The following is a 13,969-nucleotide window of genomic DNA, read 5'->3' as shown; positions in this document are numbered from 1 at the left end:
GTGCTAACAAAGCACTTCATAGCCTCAGTGTGATAAATATATGACAGTCACATTAAGAACAATTAAATAAAAGAGTTAGAGAGTCACAGGTTAAATTGAAGAAAAATTTATCTGAAATTATTTTCTCCTCTATATACAGTGCAATTTGTGGATTTAATGTAAAGGACAAAAGCTTCAGAAATGAGTCCCTTGGTTCTTCACTTCAGTTCTATGCACCATAGATCAGAATAGAGATGACAGGCACCAGCAGCTGACTGTACCACCCGAACAAAGCAGAAGATCCCCCTTTTGGCGTCGTAACTGAAGTTTTTGGCCTCCCAGTATTCCGAGCTGTAGAGTGGTAATGAGTGGATGCCATGGTTTCAGAACTGTGAGTTGCTCCAGACTTTTTTGAGGGCTGCTGTGATGAAGTGCTGGTGTCTGTTGAGTGCAACAAGGTGGGAGGTGGCCTTCTGGAAACAGTACTGCTGGTATGGTTGTAGGAGGTTACGTGAGTAGAGCTTTTGTCAGACAGTGGTGTGGCCTTTGTAGGTTTGGTGGTACCAGTTGACTCAGTTTTCTTGCTGGTCGTCTTTGGTACCTGCACCTGAAAAACAAAACAGCAGTTAATTAATATAACAGTATATGCAAACATACATCTACAGGTGGGCTGTTTCACCATGCGGGTAGCTTTAGTTTCATTCGCTGTAGAGTGGTAATGAGTGGATGCCATGGTTTCAGAACTGTGAGTTGCTCCAGACTTTTTTGAGGGCTGCTGTGATGAAGTGCTGGTGTCTGTTGAGTGCAACAAGGTGGGAGGTGGCCTTCTGGAAACAGTACTGCTGGTATGGTTGTAGGAGGTTACGTGAGTAGAGGTTACATGAGTAGAGCTTTTGTCAGACAGTGGTGTGGCCTTTGTAGGTTTGGTGGTACCAGTTGACTCAGTTTTCTTGCTGGTCGTCTTTGGTACCTGCACCTGAAAAACAAAACAGCAGTTAATTAATATAACAGTATATGCAAACATACATCCACAGGTGGGCTGTTTCACCATGCGGGTAGCTTTAGTTTCATTCGCTCAGGTTTTGACGTGAACTGAAAGTCATCACAGTTTTCACTGTCAACAGTTTGAATGAAAAACAGGTCTGCAGGATATACTGAGTAACTGTAACATTGTTTCTTAAGCAAACATTTCAGTTTTCACTTACTTTGATGACATGAAAAGACTGAGGCCAGTCTCACAACTGTGCACTACAGGAGCTGGAATCAAGCTCATTTTGTAGCTAAGCTTACCAAATAAATACTGGACACTGGGGGAAATAAAAAGCTTGTAAATGAATAATGTAATAATTTATGATTTATGAGGGAGTTGCATGTTGCAGCTATTTTTTAAAGTGCAGTTTCTTGGCCTGCCTGGCACTTCTGTCCAGCATCTCTGGCATATGTTGCATTATGACGGCTTCAGTATTCTCATTTCACTCCTGGGTACAAGCAAATAAAATGTTGAACCAATCTTGCACAATAGAAGCTGCCGTTCAATTTTTAAACTGTTTTTTATTTTTTACTATAAAGGAAATTCCTCCATTATACAGGGGTTGCTGCAGAAATCTCTCTAATTTAGGTGAAGGGGAAAAAAAATTAAAACATAAATTTGCTAAAAAAGCAATTCCAGAAACTGATCATAAAAAAATGTATTCTTGTCTGTGGCACTGGGCTAAATTCTCTCTCCATCCTCTGTTCTCTCATCCACATTTTGCACTTCTTGCTGTTTTTAGTCGATGCCACAGATAAAGCCTTCCCATACCTGAGTGTGTTCCTGTGACAAATCTTCCTTAGCTACAGTATGCAAAAGTCAAGCTCCAGCTGAGTTAATGAGGTATGAAGCGATTCACCACACTTTGCATATTGCTCTGGTTAGTCCCACAGTACACGTTTGCCCTGAATATATCTGCATCTGTCTCTTCACTCTGTTCCATCTTACCTGCCTTACTTTATTTTTCCAGATAGGTCAGATCTACTTTATTTGAAAACGAGAGTCGCTCCCTCCACCAGGAGATTGGTGAGGGCTGACAAAGTGAAGTTGGTATAATATATTCAGTTTCACAGAATTATAGCACATAAACTGTAAACAAACGTCTAGAAATAAACTTAATATGCAGATCTGAAACAGCTGAAATAATTATTTGTTCTAATATTACAAAATTAGTAATGCTGAATTTTCCAAGGAAGTGATACAAGAGGTTAATAAAGTTTGCCGACTAACTAATTTGACATGTTTTCTCTTCATTATGCATAATGAGCCAATTTGTAACATAAGCACCGTTTAAGATCTTATTTGACAAAAAATCTAAGAAAACCAGACCTTCAAAAGTCTGCGACTCAACTTTTAACCGGACATGAAAAAAGAAGCCCCTAAAAAAACTCTCAAAAATAGAAAAATGAACATTAATAATTCAATTACGAAATCCATCTGCAAGGAAAGATCATGTGATAAAATGTGTAGCTCAGATGGACCTTGTGGCAAGTAGTGATTTCAAATAAATAAATACTGTACAAACTGAAAAATATGCCTCCTTGTTGTTTAAAAAACTCTATTTGAGTTTTTCTCTTTATGCCCATTTTCCTAAACATGACCTGGATCACTTCTCGCCATGTTTTCCATCAGGTTTTCAAAGTGTCTATACCTCAGTGCTGCCCAGCATGAAGGTCATCCAGACACAGAGGACTAATATCTCAGCTTTCTTCATCTTGGTTTTCAGCTGTTTCCTTCGCACTTTATGGCTGTCCCACCTTTCTGCCTGTCCTTTTATACCTCCAGCTTTCCTTAACATGCTGATGCTGATAAAAGATTAGTTGATATACTACAGTACAGACAGTACTCTCTTTGCTTTTTTTGATGAATCGGTTTATAGTAACTTATCAGGAATCAATCACTAAACAAACAAACAAACACTTGGTTTGTTGTTGCAGCAATAATTGTTTTTATTTCCAGTATTGTTAATTTATATTTCTGTGTCCTAACTACCTTTCATTTTTGACCAGGCGCAGATATGTAAGGAAGAAGTCAATAAAAGAAAACTGATGTTTTAATTCACCCTTAAATGGAATGAATCCACAGAAACCCATCAGTAAAAACATCCAGGATTATTTTGGTAGAATTCTACACATACTTCCACACCAGTGAACCCCACTGTGACAAACATGTGGTGAATCAGGCACATTTGATTTCACCTTGCCTGTTGGACCTTCATCTGATGGAACATTTGGAATAACGTAAGCAAACAGAGGAATGTAACCCTGTGATATTTAGTTTTTGATACTGAGTTTGTACAAATACTTGAGGTAAAACTGACCTCTTATCGCTTTCTACTAATGACATTTGGTAAGGTAGTTTGTTTCTACTTCCACTCAGTATTCACTCTACAAAAGAAAAACAGACTGTGGTTCCTCACTGTTCTCATTATATTTTGTACCTCTTTACTTCTGTCTTCCCAAGACAAACCTCTGAGTATGTTAACATCAGAGGTTGGTGTACTTTCTTCTGGGAATTAGAAACACCAGTGTCTATACAGTCAGTGAAACAGCACAATGAAGTCAGTTGGAGGATGAAAAATGAAAGTTAAAATACAGGCTAATAAAGTGCATTATTGGGTGGAATTAAAAAACATTAATTAAAAGCAGTGGGAAAAAGAACAGTCTTTAGTTTAGTTTTAAAAGTGGCACCAGCTGGGGCAGGTCTGATGGGAGCTGGCTTCAGCTATGGTCAGCATCATGGCTAAAAGCATTTTCACTGTGTTTACTTCGAACTCTAGGCACCACTAGCTGACCAGTCCCTGCAGATCTGAGACACCTACCGAGCTTGTACTCACCAAATGTACTGTATCTCTGATATATTTTGGGCCCAAACCACTGAGAGACTTGTAGACCATAAGTAGGGCCTTAAATTGAGTTCTGTATTTAACTGGAAGCCAGTGCAAAGATCTAAGGCCTGGAGCAATGTGTTCTCTCTTCTTGGTGTTTATCAGTATTCTAGCAGCAGCATTTTGAATGAGTTGCAATTGTGTGGTGGTCTTATTGGGGAGGCCAGTCAGTAGTGCATTACAGTAGTCTGCCACACTAGAAACAAAAGCATGACTGAGCTTCTCTACATCCTGCATGGACAGAAAGCTTCTCATTTTAGCTATGTTTGTAACATGCCAGAATGATGACTTTGTTACAGCTTTGATATGGCCATCAGAATTGAGATCCTGATCAATGATTTCACCAAGATTCTTGACACAGGTGTTACTTTTTAGTGTCTTGGACTTAAGGTCAACACTGACCATAGTCATTTGGTGAGAGCCTTAAGTATATCTGGGTGTCATCCGCATAGCTGTGATAAGAACACTATGTTCCTGAAAAGTTTGAATAAACAGAAGCATGTACAGGTTGAATAGGAGGGGTCCAAGAATCGATCCTTGTGGGAACCCATACTTCATGGTGGTTCTTTCAGATTCATAATGACCGATAGTGACTGCATGTCCCCTGTCTTCTAGATATGATTTCAGCCACCTGAGGATGGTTCCCAAAGGTCCAACCCAGTTTTCCATTCTATCTAATGAAGTTTAGTTTTCCACCACCTTTGTTCTGCTTTTCTATATTCTCTCCACTGATATACTGTTGTTGCAGCATTTCTTTGTGATTTTCTGTTTGCCAGAAATAACCTTATTCTTAACAGGCGCTGTTGCATTTTGATCCTGAGTGTTTTGGAATTAAAACGATCAAGACGTAAAGCAAAGAGAAAATACCTCTCATTTTGATTTTATTAGGTTAAAGATAATTGAGGGATGTATGAGAGAACGGCTTCAAGTGATTCAAGTTGCACAGTTCTTATCAGAACTCTGTGTGGCAAAAGTTGTTTCAAGGTTAAGGCTGATACTGTAGTCCACAACCCACAATGTATACACAGCATGTGATTACAGAAAAAGTGTACTGTATGTACAGATATACTGGAGCCCTTACAAAGATCTAAAACACTTAAACCATAACATACAGGTTTTTAGTTTTCTATCATCATAATACAGTCTCAAAAACAGCGAGGGACACAAACGTCTTCCTGTAACAGGTTGATCTATTAGCTATGATGTTTTTTCTGCTCTGCACTTCCTGGTGCTATGTGTGTTATCTTCTCTTTCAGACCGCACTGTTCCCTGTGGATACTTCATTAACAGAGTCGAGTTTAATTTGTAACACTGTTAAGGTTTTTCTACATTTCCTTTTGTAGCATGGGCCCAGAATCGATCCCTGAAGGTCAGTAATTCACATTCCAGACTTTCTTGTCTTACAGTTTCCTGGTTCCTTTTGTTATTTCTCCATGCCACCAATAATTGCGACCAGAGGCCTTATATTTTCGGGTTCTCCGTCCATCCCTCTGTAAGTCCTGCCATATCTCACTAACTCCTTGAGGGATGTTTTTAAAATTTGGCACAAGTGTCTTTTTGAAATCAAGGATAAATTAATTAGATTTTGGTTGTCAAGGGTCACATGTTAAGGTCACTAGAACCTTGTGTTCATCCCATTCTTGTGAATGTAATAGCTCATCAACGGCTTGAGGGGATTTTCTGGTGGTCAAAGGTCACTGACACCTCACGTCAGCAACATAATTCTAGTTTGACATGTTTTATCAGATGACAATTATTGCTTACATTCAGTAATGCTTTATTGCCATAGCAGGTTTATGGAATTCAAAAGGGCAATGAACAATAGGTGATGCACAAAAGACACAAATTAAAGCAAAATAAAATAAAATTGTCAGGTCAGAATATGTTGAAATGTATGTAGCAGGCTGAATTCTTTCACAATCCCTGCTGTTCATTGTCATCATCAGTGTGTTCCTGCTGGGCTGCACAGCAAATCTCCTTTGGACAGTATACATTTTAAGTAGAAGTTGTACAGTAAACACACAACAATTATGAAAATAGTGAAATACACAAACAAAAAGGGGGAGCAGAATAAACACATCCCATTAGTGAAAAGAGGATACAGACAAGCTTTTGCGGTGACCCAGAGCACGAGGAAGAAAAAAGCTTTGTTTTCAGCCCACTGTGCCTGCAGATGATACTGAAAATTTATACAAACACAGATAATTTTTTTTGTACAATTGTAGTTTCAAAACTAAACAATCAGATCACATTTTGATGCCTACCTGGTCCTGTACTTATGGTCAACAAAAGGCCTTTACAAAAAACACTACACCTTATCATGGGATAAACAAAATGTACTTCCTTTAAACTTCTGGCACATCACGAGGAGTGCAAATTTTGATCTTATGTAAATTATGGGTAGAGTCAGATGTTCTGATTTAAGATGGTAGGCAAACAAGTCTTACCCTTATGGCTTCACTTAAATCACAGGTTGCATGCAAGCTTGACGTATTTATCTAATTCTATGAAGCAGTGGTCATGGTTTTGTGTAAAAGCACATTGATAACACAAAGACCCACAATAAAACATTTGAAACCAATTATTGTAACTACAGTGTTTGTGTATAAGCAATCTGATTTGTCTACTACTGTATAACACTGATTGCCTTAAAAATATGGTGATTTGCATCATACAGGAGAACATATTTTTTGTACTTTTGATAGCTCTTAAACATTAATACTATCATAATAGGAGCCACACTCCATTGTTGCCATCTATAATATATTGTACCTTTATAATAATTATATTTTAAGTATAGTCTACATTTTATGCTGCTACTTACAAGTATAATATATGTGCTGTACTTGATGAGTTGTCCATTTGCCGCAATTTAATACTTTTGTTCCACTACATTTACACTACAAGTTAAAGGAAAAACCTAAATAAATGAATGGGGAAACATAATGATTTGTTCGCACTTTATGTTGTTTTTTCTTTTAATTTCTGCCTGTCTTTATCTGATGGCTATAGGTAAGTAACTACTCTAGATACTTTGCAGATTAATATTATATTAATGAACTCTATGAAATGAGGTTAATCACAGAACAGACTACGCTAATTAATAATAAAACACTAGCGCTTTTATGTGCTACATTCTTTTTATTGTGAAAGCAGGACTTGACTAAATGTGGTACTATGTTTAAGTAAAGTATCCAAAGTGCTAATTAGCTATGGTGAAGAAGAAGAAAAACAAGATGAAGAAGAAGAAAATGAAGACGAAGAAGAAGAAGATGATGAGGATGACCTATGGTGTAGTGAGGCTGGTGTTTAAGTTACATCTCCATCTGGTGTCGGGAAACGCGTGTGTCTGCCCAGGATGTGACGCAAAAAAGAGGAAAACGCGCTGAGCTTTGTAAAGGAAGCGTTGTGTGTTGTTTGAAATAACAAATAAGCAAATGTTATTTTTCGCAATTGCCAAAGCAAGCCACAAATATTTGGATAGCATCTAGCCAAAGGGCGTTGTTAATTTAGGTAAGCGGTTTCTACGCTCTCCGTCAACTAGTTAGCTAGCGTGCCTCGGTGGCTTTCCATTGTTTAGGCTAGTTTGTTAGCCACCACGATTAGCTTCTGTGAACCTGGGCAATTTTTTTATGATAGATAGTGGAGTAGCCGTATCTTAGGGTCCTTATGTGGCTACATTGATAGTTTAGAAAGTCGTATTTAACCTGCATAGCTAGTAGAACATTGCTGGCATTGTTAACAGCGCTGTGTTGTAGCTAAGCACATTTATCCAAGTATTGTATTGTATTGTACTGTAGGTGCAAATTTGAGGTACTTTTACTTTAACGCTACTTGATGTATTTCTTCTTGCAATTTTATAGCGTTACTTGTACTCCAACACACTGCAAAGAGAATGATTGTACTTTTACTCCATAGCAATAACTTAACAGCTTCAGCTACTAAAGACGTTTGACTGGGTTGTTGGAAACGTTTGGTGGGTTACTCGCTTGTATTAGTGTTTGCCATGGCTTTGTTATTGTTTGTTAATGTTCGACCTGACTGGTTGGTTTGATTAAATTGTTAAGATGTTAATGTGTGGGTTAGGCAAAGAGGGGGTTGTTCTGGGACGCTGGAACACACCCACCTGCTGGCCCTGCAGACTTGCTTTCACTCTTATATCCACACAAAACTTAAATCGTTGCTGTTAATAGTTTTAGATTCACTGGGGTGCTTAATTGTATATCTTTGGATTGACAGTCTTGGAGGAACAGTGACGGTGCCCCATTGGAGAGTTGAGCGGCCTGGCTCTCGGATATGATTGATTGCCTACCAGCCATTGTTTAACCTGTGCAAATACAATGCAAATATTTTGTGACAAGTCACCAAAATATCCACTCTTTGTTGCTGAGGACTGGATTTGGGGATGCTTTGTCAGATTGGAGATACTTTCTGATATGTGCATGTTAGGGTTGGAGAATTGTGTCTCCAGATACTGTCTCCGACCGCAAGGCGTTGCAGTGGGTGATGAAAACTGCCCAACACATCACAGGGACTCCACTTCCAGCCATTGAGGGTGTCCACAGGGAACGCTGTCTCCGATGTGCTCGCGGCGTTCTTAATCCTGTCACCCTGCTCACAAACTGTTTGACCTCCTGCCCTCTGAGAGATGCTTCACGAGCCTCCGGACCAAAACCAGTAGACTCAGGAACAGCTTCTTCCCCACAGTGTCTCCTTACTGAACTCAACTCTGTCCCCCGTTGACCCCCCCCACTGCCTTCCTCTACACCACTACGCACACCTCACCCCTTCTCATCTCTCCTCCCGGGACTAATGCAATGCACTGTTACCTGTAACACTGAAGTGATCTGTTAATTTGTACATACTCACAGAATACTGCTCTGTTATTCATTTGCACACTGTTCATATGCTGATACTGTATATTTATCTTTGCACTGTTTACATCCATTGAACTGTTAACTCATGTAATTTATCCTATTATTCTGCACTATTTCATTCCATTTCATTGCATTGCACTAGTGTTTTATAAGCTTACTGTACATTATCCATTGCTTGTAATTTACATCCATAAAGTCTGTTGTATATTATACATTACCTTACATATCTTACTGTAAATATCAGTTGTACATATCTGTTGGTAAATTAGTTCAGACTGTAGATACTGTGCACTGCACTGCTCTTGGTGCACTTATAATTAGATCCTAAACAGTATTTCGTTGCTTTGTACTTGTACATGTGTAATGACAATAAAGTTGAATCTAATTGAAAAAAGGTGCTATTTGGGCTCAGAAAAATTATGAAAACTTTCTGAATTTTTGCAAACCAAACAATCTGTCAGGAAAGACAATGATTAATAAATTAATCCATAATGAAACTGTCAGTTGCAGTCTTGTATAAAAACAGAATAATAGATGATCCACTGCAATCAGATGCTGCTCACAGACAGGAGTGATAATCTAATGATTTGCAGTAAAATTGTATATCACATTTATATACTATATTTACATATTTTTACTTAAGTAACATGCTAGGCTTGTAATGAATTAGTTTTAGGGGTTTTATTTAAAAGCTGATTGTTAACGTGCATGAGTAGCTGCATTTCTGACATCAGCATAAGTAACACTAGTAGTCTGGTGATAACATCTTTACACTGTATCATTGCTTTTCCTCAGGTTCATGTAGTGATGGCAGCTTCGTTACCTCAGAAGCCAGGGATGGCAGGGATGCCCCCTCAGCAACAGCCTCACCTGCCCCCCAGCGCTGCCTCAGTCCAAGGTCAGCAGCCACTGCCCCCTCAGGGACCCCTGAGAGAGATCTCCCCGGTGTTCCTCTGTCGGATTGGACAGGAGACCGTCCAAGACATTGTTACACGCACCATGGAGATCTTCCAGATCACACGAGCCACCCAGGTACTGAAAACCTGTATCTTAGACTGTCAGCTAGCTGGAGAGAATGTAGTCCGTGAAAAAACAATGTCCTCATGCTGTTTGTGGTGCTTGTTTTTGCAAACATCAGCTCAGAGACCTTTAAGTTGGATGGATACACTGTTGAGATTATTCACCAAGTGTCTTGTCATTGTGGGAATTCTGTGAATGAGGAGTGTGCGATACTGACAGAAAATGACATCTCAACATGTTGTGTGGCAGTCGTGTGGACGGCAAAATAAGAATTTCATTGTACAGGGAAACATGTTTCCTCACTCTGCATATGACCCATGACCTGACCTTGACCTTGTGGGATTTTGTAGATGATAATAAGCAGACCATATTTTGCGTTCTTCAGAAGTGTACTAACTCGCTCTTGTTATTGTTACTTAGTAATGATATTAGTGGCAAAAACATTTAAGATAAACTGGGCTTGCTTATTTACTTGAAACTGAAGCGTTCAAGTACAACGTTAACTTACACAAACAATGAAATGTCTTTTGCAGAGCGATTCCACTGATGTTTGCTTAGTGTGGTTTTGTGCTGGTACCTTGGCTGGTTTCATCCTGTTGTGGACAGCTAACTACCGAAGCTTTCTTATTGTTCATATTCTGTGCGGTGGCTAGTTTGCAGATGGTGAAACGAGCTGTCGAGTTGTTTTTAATGGCAACTAATTTAGTTTTCAGATTGATGTCTTTTGAGCAACATTCATCTTGTCGAGGCCAAACCTCCTCCATATGAGTGACTCAAACAACGTAGACTCAGGCTGTGGCGTCAAATTTTTCTCCTGTTGTCACTTGTTCACTCAGTTGTAACTTCACTAATGTATTTTTAGACAGCTACGCAAGCTTTACTCATGGTGTAGTGATCATGTACATGCTGTGTGCACTCTGTGTGCACACACTAGTCTGTCCTACAAGACTACATGATGGAGTGAACGTGTGGACTCTCATAGCTGTTTCTAATTGTTTTTTTGTAAAGAAAGAGACGTATTTGATAATGTCAGCTCACACGTCATTAAAATAACAATTAACATTGTTGTAGATGATATATATTGGACATCCCTACTATGAATTGACAGCATTTCCTGACATCCACTACACAGACTTTCCTGTTTATCATGTGCTTGAGTGAAACTTTGTGAAACCTCTTTACTTTGAATTGACAAAGAATCAGGTGTTGCTGTGGTAATGTATAAGGTTGTAGTTAATCTTGCTGCTCTGTTTGACTGTATTATACTGAAATTAGGGTGTAGTACTGCCACTGCTTTTGTTTCAGACATCAGTGAAAAAAATCAGATCTTAAAAAAAATGGTCTGTATTCTGAATGTAGCTTTATCATCTTGCACTGTTTCTCCAGCTTGTCTTTGTCCATTAAACTGAGCAAGCTTGGTTTTTTCACTGAACACTCAGTGCAGAGGAGCAGCATCAGGACCACAGATCATCCACATGCAGTTTTATCTAAAACACTATAAAAACCAAGGAGAGAGGCAAGTTCCTGGACAGTGTCTGACATTATCAGCATTTTACTATACAGTAAATTGGGAGTAAACATGTATACCGTCTTCTGCCTACTGACTTCCCTGTTGCATATGTCACTGCAATCAGAGCAAGAGATGTAAACAAACTGATGAGAAATGCTGTGCGTTTTTGATGTAGCTTCCTAATGGTGTGAACCAAAGCCAAGTGATGTACCAGGATCGCTTTGGGAAGCTCCAGGAACACCTGAGGCAGCTTGGCCTGCTCTTCCGGAAGCTTCGTCTCCTGTATGAACGCTGTGTGGAGATGACCTCTGACCTGCAGGAGGGGCCAGCAGAGGTCATTAAGAATCCCCTAGTATCTGCCTAGATATCAGTTTAATGTAAAGACTTTTTCTGAATTATTCATCTGTTAAGGACTATTTGATGGCCATATTTAATATTATAACACTGCAGAGCAGACATTTCTATTTTCTGTCCTTTCTTGCACTCTTTGTTCTGAATTAAAATCCATTGCATTCTTACAAAAGAAGGGAAGAGGAGCCGTTTTTAAACCTATCTGTATATATTCTGTCCTCAGCTTGTGCCATATGTTGGAGAGGAGCTGGATTCTGTCAGAGTGGAGTCGTGCAGTCCTGCTGTCAACCAGGAAAGAAAAGAAGTTCTGGAGGTGCGTTTCTGTTTTCTCTGTCTAAAGTCATAATCAGAAGTGCAAGCTAATTATAGTTTTTAAAGGTTTGGTAAGCTATTTAATATACACTCCCAGTCCACAGTTTGGACACACTTTCCTATTCAATCCAGTGGGAGTGTGTCCAAACTTTGGACTGGTAATTTATCATGTTACAGTATCAAAGTAATGAAGTAAACAAAGTCCAACAGTTGCTGCCACTTGTTAAATAAATTAATGTTGTTAATCTTTATATAAAAACAAAAATTAAAGGGGGCTCTGTAAAATACTTAGTCCATGTATTTTTATCAAGATGGACAAATGGTTTAAATGACCAAACAGGAGCAGTGATACTCAGCTGTACCAACTATCCAGCTATTTAAAAAAATCCCCTTCATCAGCCTCTAGGTGGCAGTACTGACGCAGGCCAAACTGGAGTCTTGGTGCTGTGGGAGAAATACAAAAATCTTGCATCACTTGCAGCTTGTTGTCTTTGTTTTTGCTTTGTAAACATTAGGACCAGTATTCTAGTGTGATGAAGTTTTCTGGCAGTTGAGGAAATTGCTGGCAGGCACCAAGGAGCATAATAGGTAGATTTTGCCTGAGGCTGATGAGCTTGTTTTTATTGTCAGCAACATTGGTGCCAAGCCAGGTAAAAGCATCTTTACTCTCAAAACCCTCCAGTAGGTATCACGGTATATAAGTCTCATTTAGTAAGAACATCTGTTTGTGGTAAGAAAACTGGGTTTTGTTTTGATTGCTTATTACTGAAAGGATGGTGGATGCTAAAAGTCACGTGCTATAAAGACTCTGACTAGTTGATGTCATGTTCACTTGCAGAAGGTACGTCAGAAGAACCAGGAGATGAAGGTTTTGATGGATCAGATGAGGAACCTGCTGTGGGATGTCAATGCCATGCTCACACTCAGGAAATGAGAACTCTTCATATGAGCCGCTCTCTCTTCCATATGTCCACCACAGATGTATTGGACTGCATAATGGCAAAGAGCAGGTGAAATAAGGACATTTCTGTTGGATTTTGGATACGAGACCTTCCATTTAGGTGCACTTCTTTTGGTGGTGGTGGCACTTAATCACTGGCAGGTTACAAGTTCACCCAGCATCTTTTTTGTTACATTGAAGCTGCTGAGGGAAAACTAGTAAACCAAGATGAAATGAAAGCTTAAAAAGATGAGCTTGTTTTAATCTAATACACTCCAGCTCTTTACATAGAATAATGTTTCTGTTCAAGGCAGCTATTTTGTGATTGCCAAATGCTCTGCAGGTGTTAATTTATCACTGCATACATGTTCAAATAGCTTGTAGGCTTAGATTTTCATATTGTCTAAATTATGAGTTGAATCCTGTTGGGAGAGTAAATTTTTCTTAAAACTGTGTTCACAGTGTTTCACCACCAGATAAACTTGACTTAGTTGCAGAAGCTGATCTGACAGTGTTTACAGTTGCCTTTATTATGCGCTGTCAGTTGTAAAAACATCATGGGTTCAGAATTCAAATTAGGCCCGTGGCAGCTACAGTATGCATCTCAGGTGCTTTGTACATAAGTGTGTGTGTGTGTGCACACATGTGTTTAATGTGATTAGATTCCTCAGCGCTTGACAACACCTGTTTAACCTGTAGGTGTTGAGACTTGCCAGCCTGTGAGATTATTTTTGTAAACTGTGGGACAAAAGGTAGACTTGCTGGGTCACTTCAGTTTTGTATCAAATAAACTGATACATGTCTGAGCAGATACTTCTGACATGTAACCGTGTATATGCTGTACAGTGTGTTAAATTACATGTACAGATAAATGACCCGGGCGTGTTTGAACAGAGGGTGTGTGTGTCAAGGACATAAATCCAAGATCAAGTTGCACTGACTGTGACAACTACATCTAGAGATGAGTTCTACCATTTTGTGAGAATGGCAAGTGCTCAGTGTGTATGGGTGAATGATGCCTATTAGGAAAGTTCAGGATTTTCAAAACCTGTAATATTGATCT

At 39.1% G+C, this 13,969-nt stretch overlaps 2 protein-coding genes across 2 annotated transcripts; one reads left to right on the top strand and one right to left on the bottom strand.

Moving 5' to 3' along the window:
* Window positions 1–123: 123 nt before the first annotated feature.
* On the bottom strand, window positions 124–2,736 carry LOC109958634 (salivary glue protein Sgs-3). Its single transcript, XM_020597452.1, has 3 exons — window positions 2,661–2,736; window positions 659–949; window positions 124–586 (listed from the first exon to the last, which is right to left on the bottom strand). Exons 1-3 carry the CDS (start codon window positions 2,721–2,723, stop codon window positions 209–211), a joined length of 732 nt encoding a protein of 243 aa, XP_020453108.1. The 5' UTR covers window positions 2,724–2,736; the 3' UTR covers window positions 124–208.
* Window positions 2,737–7,184: 4,448 nt separating this feature from the next.
* On the top strand, window positions 7,185–13,803 carry LOC109958805 (mediator of RNA polymerase II transcription subunit 30). Its single transcript, XM_020597727.1, has 5 exons — window positions 7,185–7,409; window positions 9,569–9,805; window positions 11,479–11,637; window positions 11,878–11,967; window positions 12,805–13,803. Exons 2-5 carry the CDS (start codon window positions 9,581–9,583, stop codon window positions 12,898–12,900), a joined length of 570 nt encoding a protein of 189 aa, XP_020453383.1. The 5' UTR covers window positions 7,185–7,409; window positions 9,569–9,580; the 3' UTR covers window positions 12,901–13,803.
* Window positions 13,804–13,969: the final 166 nt, after the last annotated feature.

The sequence above is a fragment of the Monopterus albus genome, unplaced genomic scaffold, assembly GCF_001952655.1.
Source record: "Monopterus albus unplaced genomic scaffold, M_albus_1.0 scaffold34.1, whole genome shotgun sequence".
Taxonomy (NCBI): domain Eukaryota; kingdom Metazoa; phylum Chordata; class Actinopteri; order Synbranchiformes; family Synbranchidae; genus Monopterus; species Monopterus albus.
Note: the sequence above shows the minus strand (reverse complement) of the source record. Positions and strands in the feature narration are given on the sequence as shown.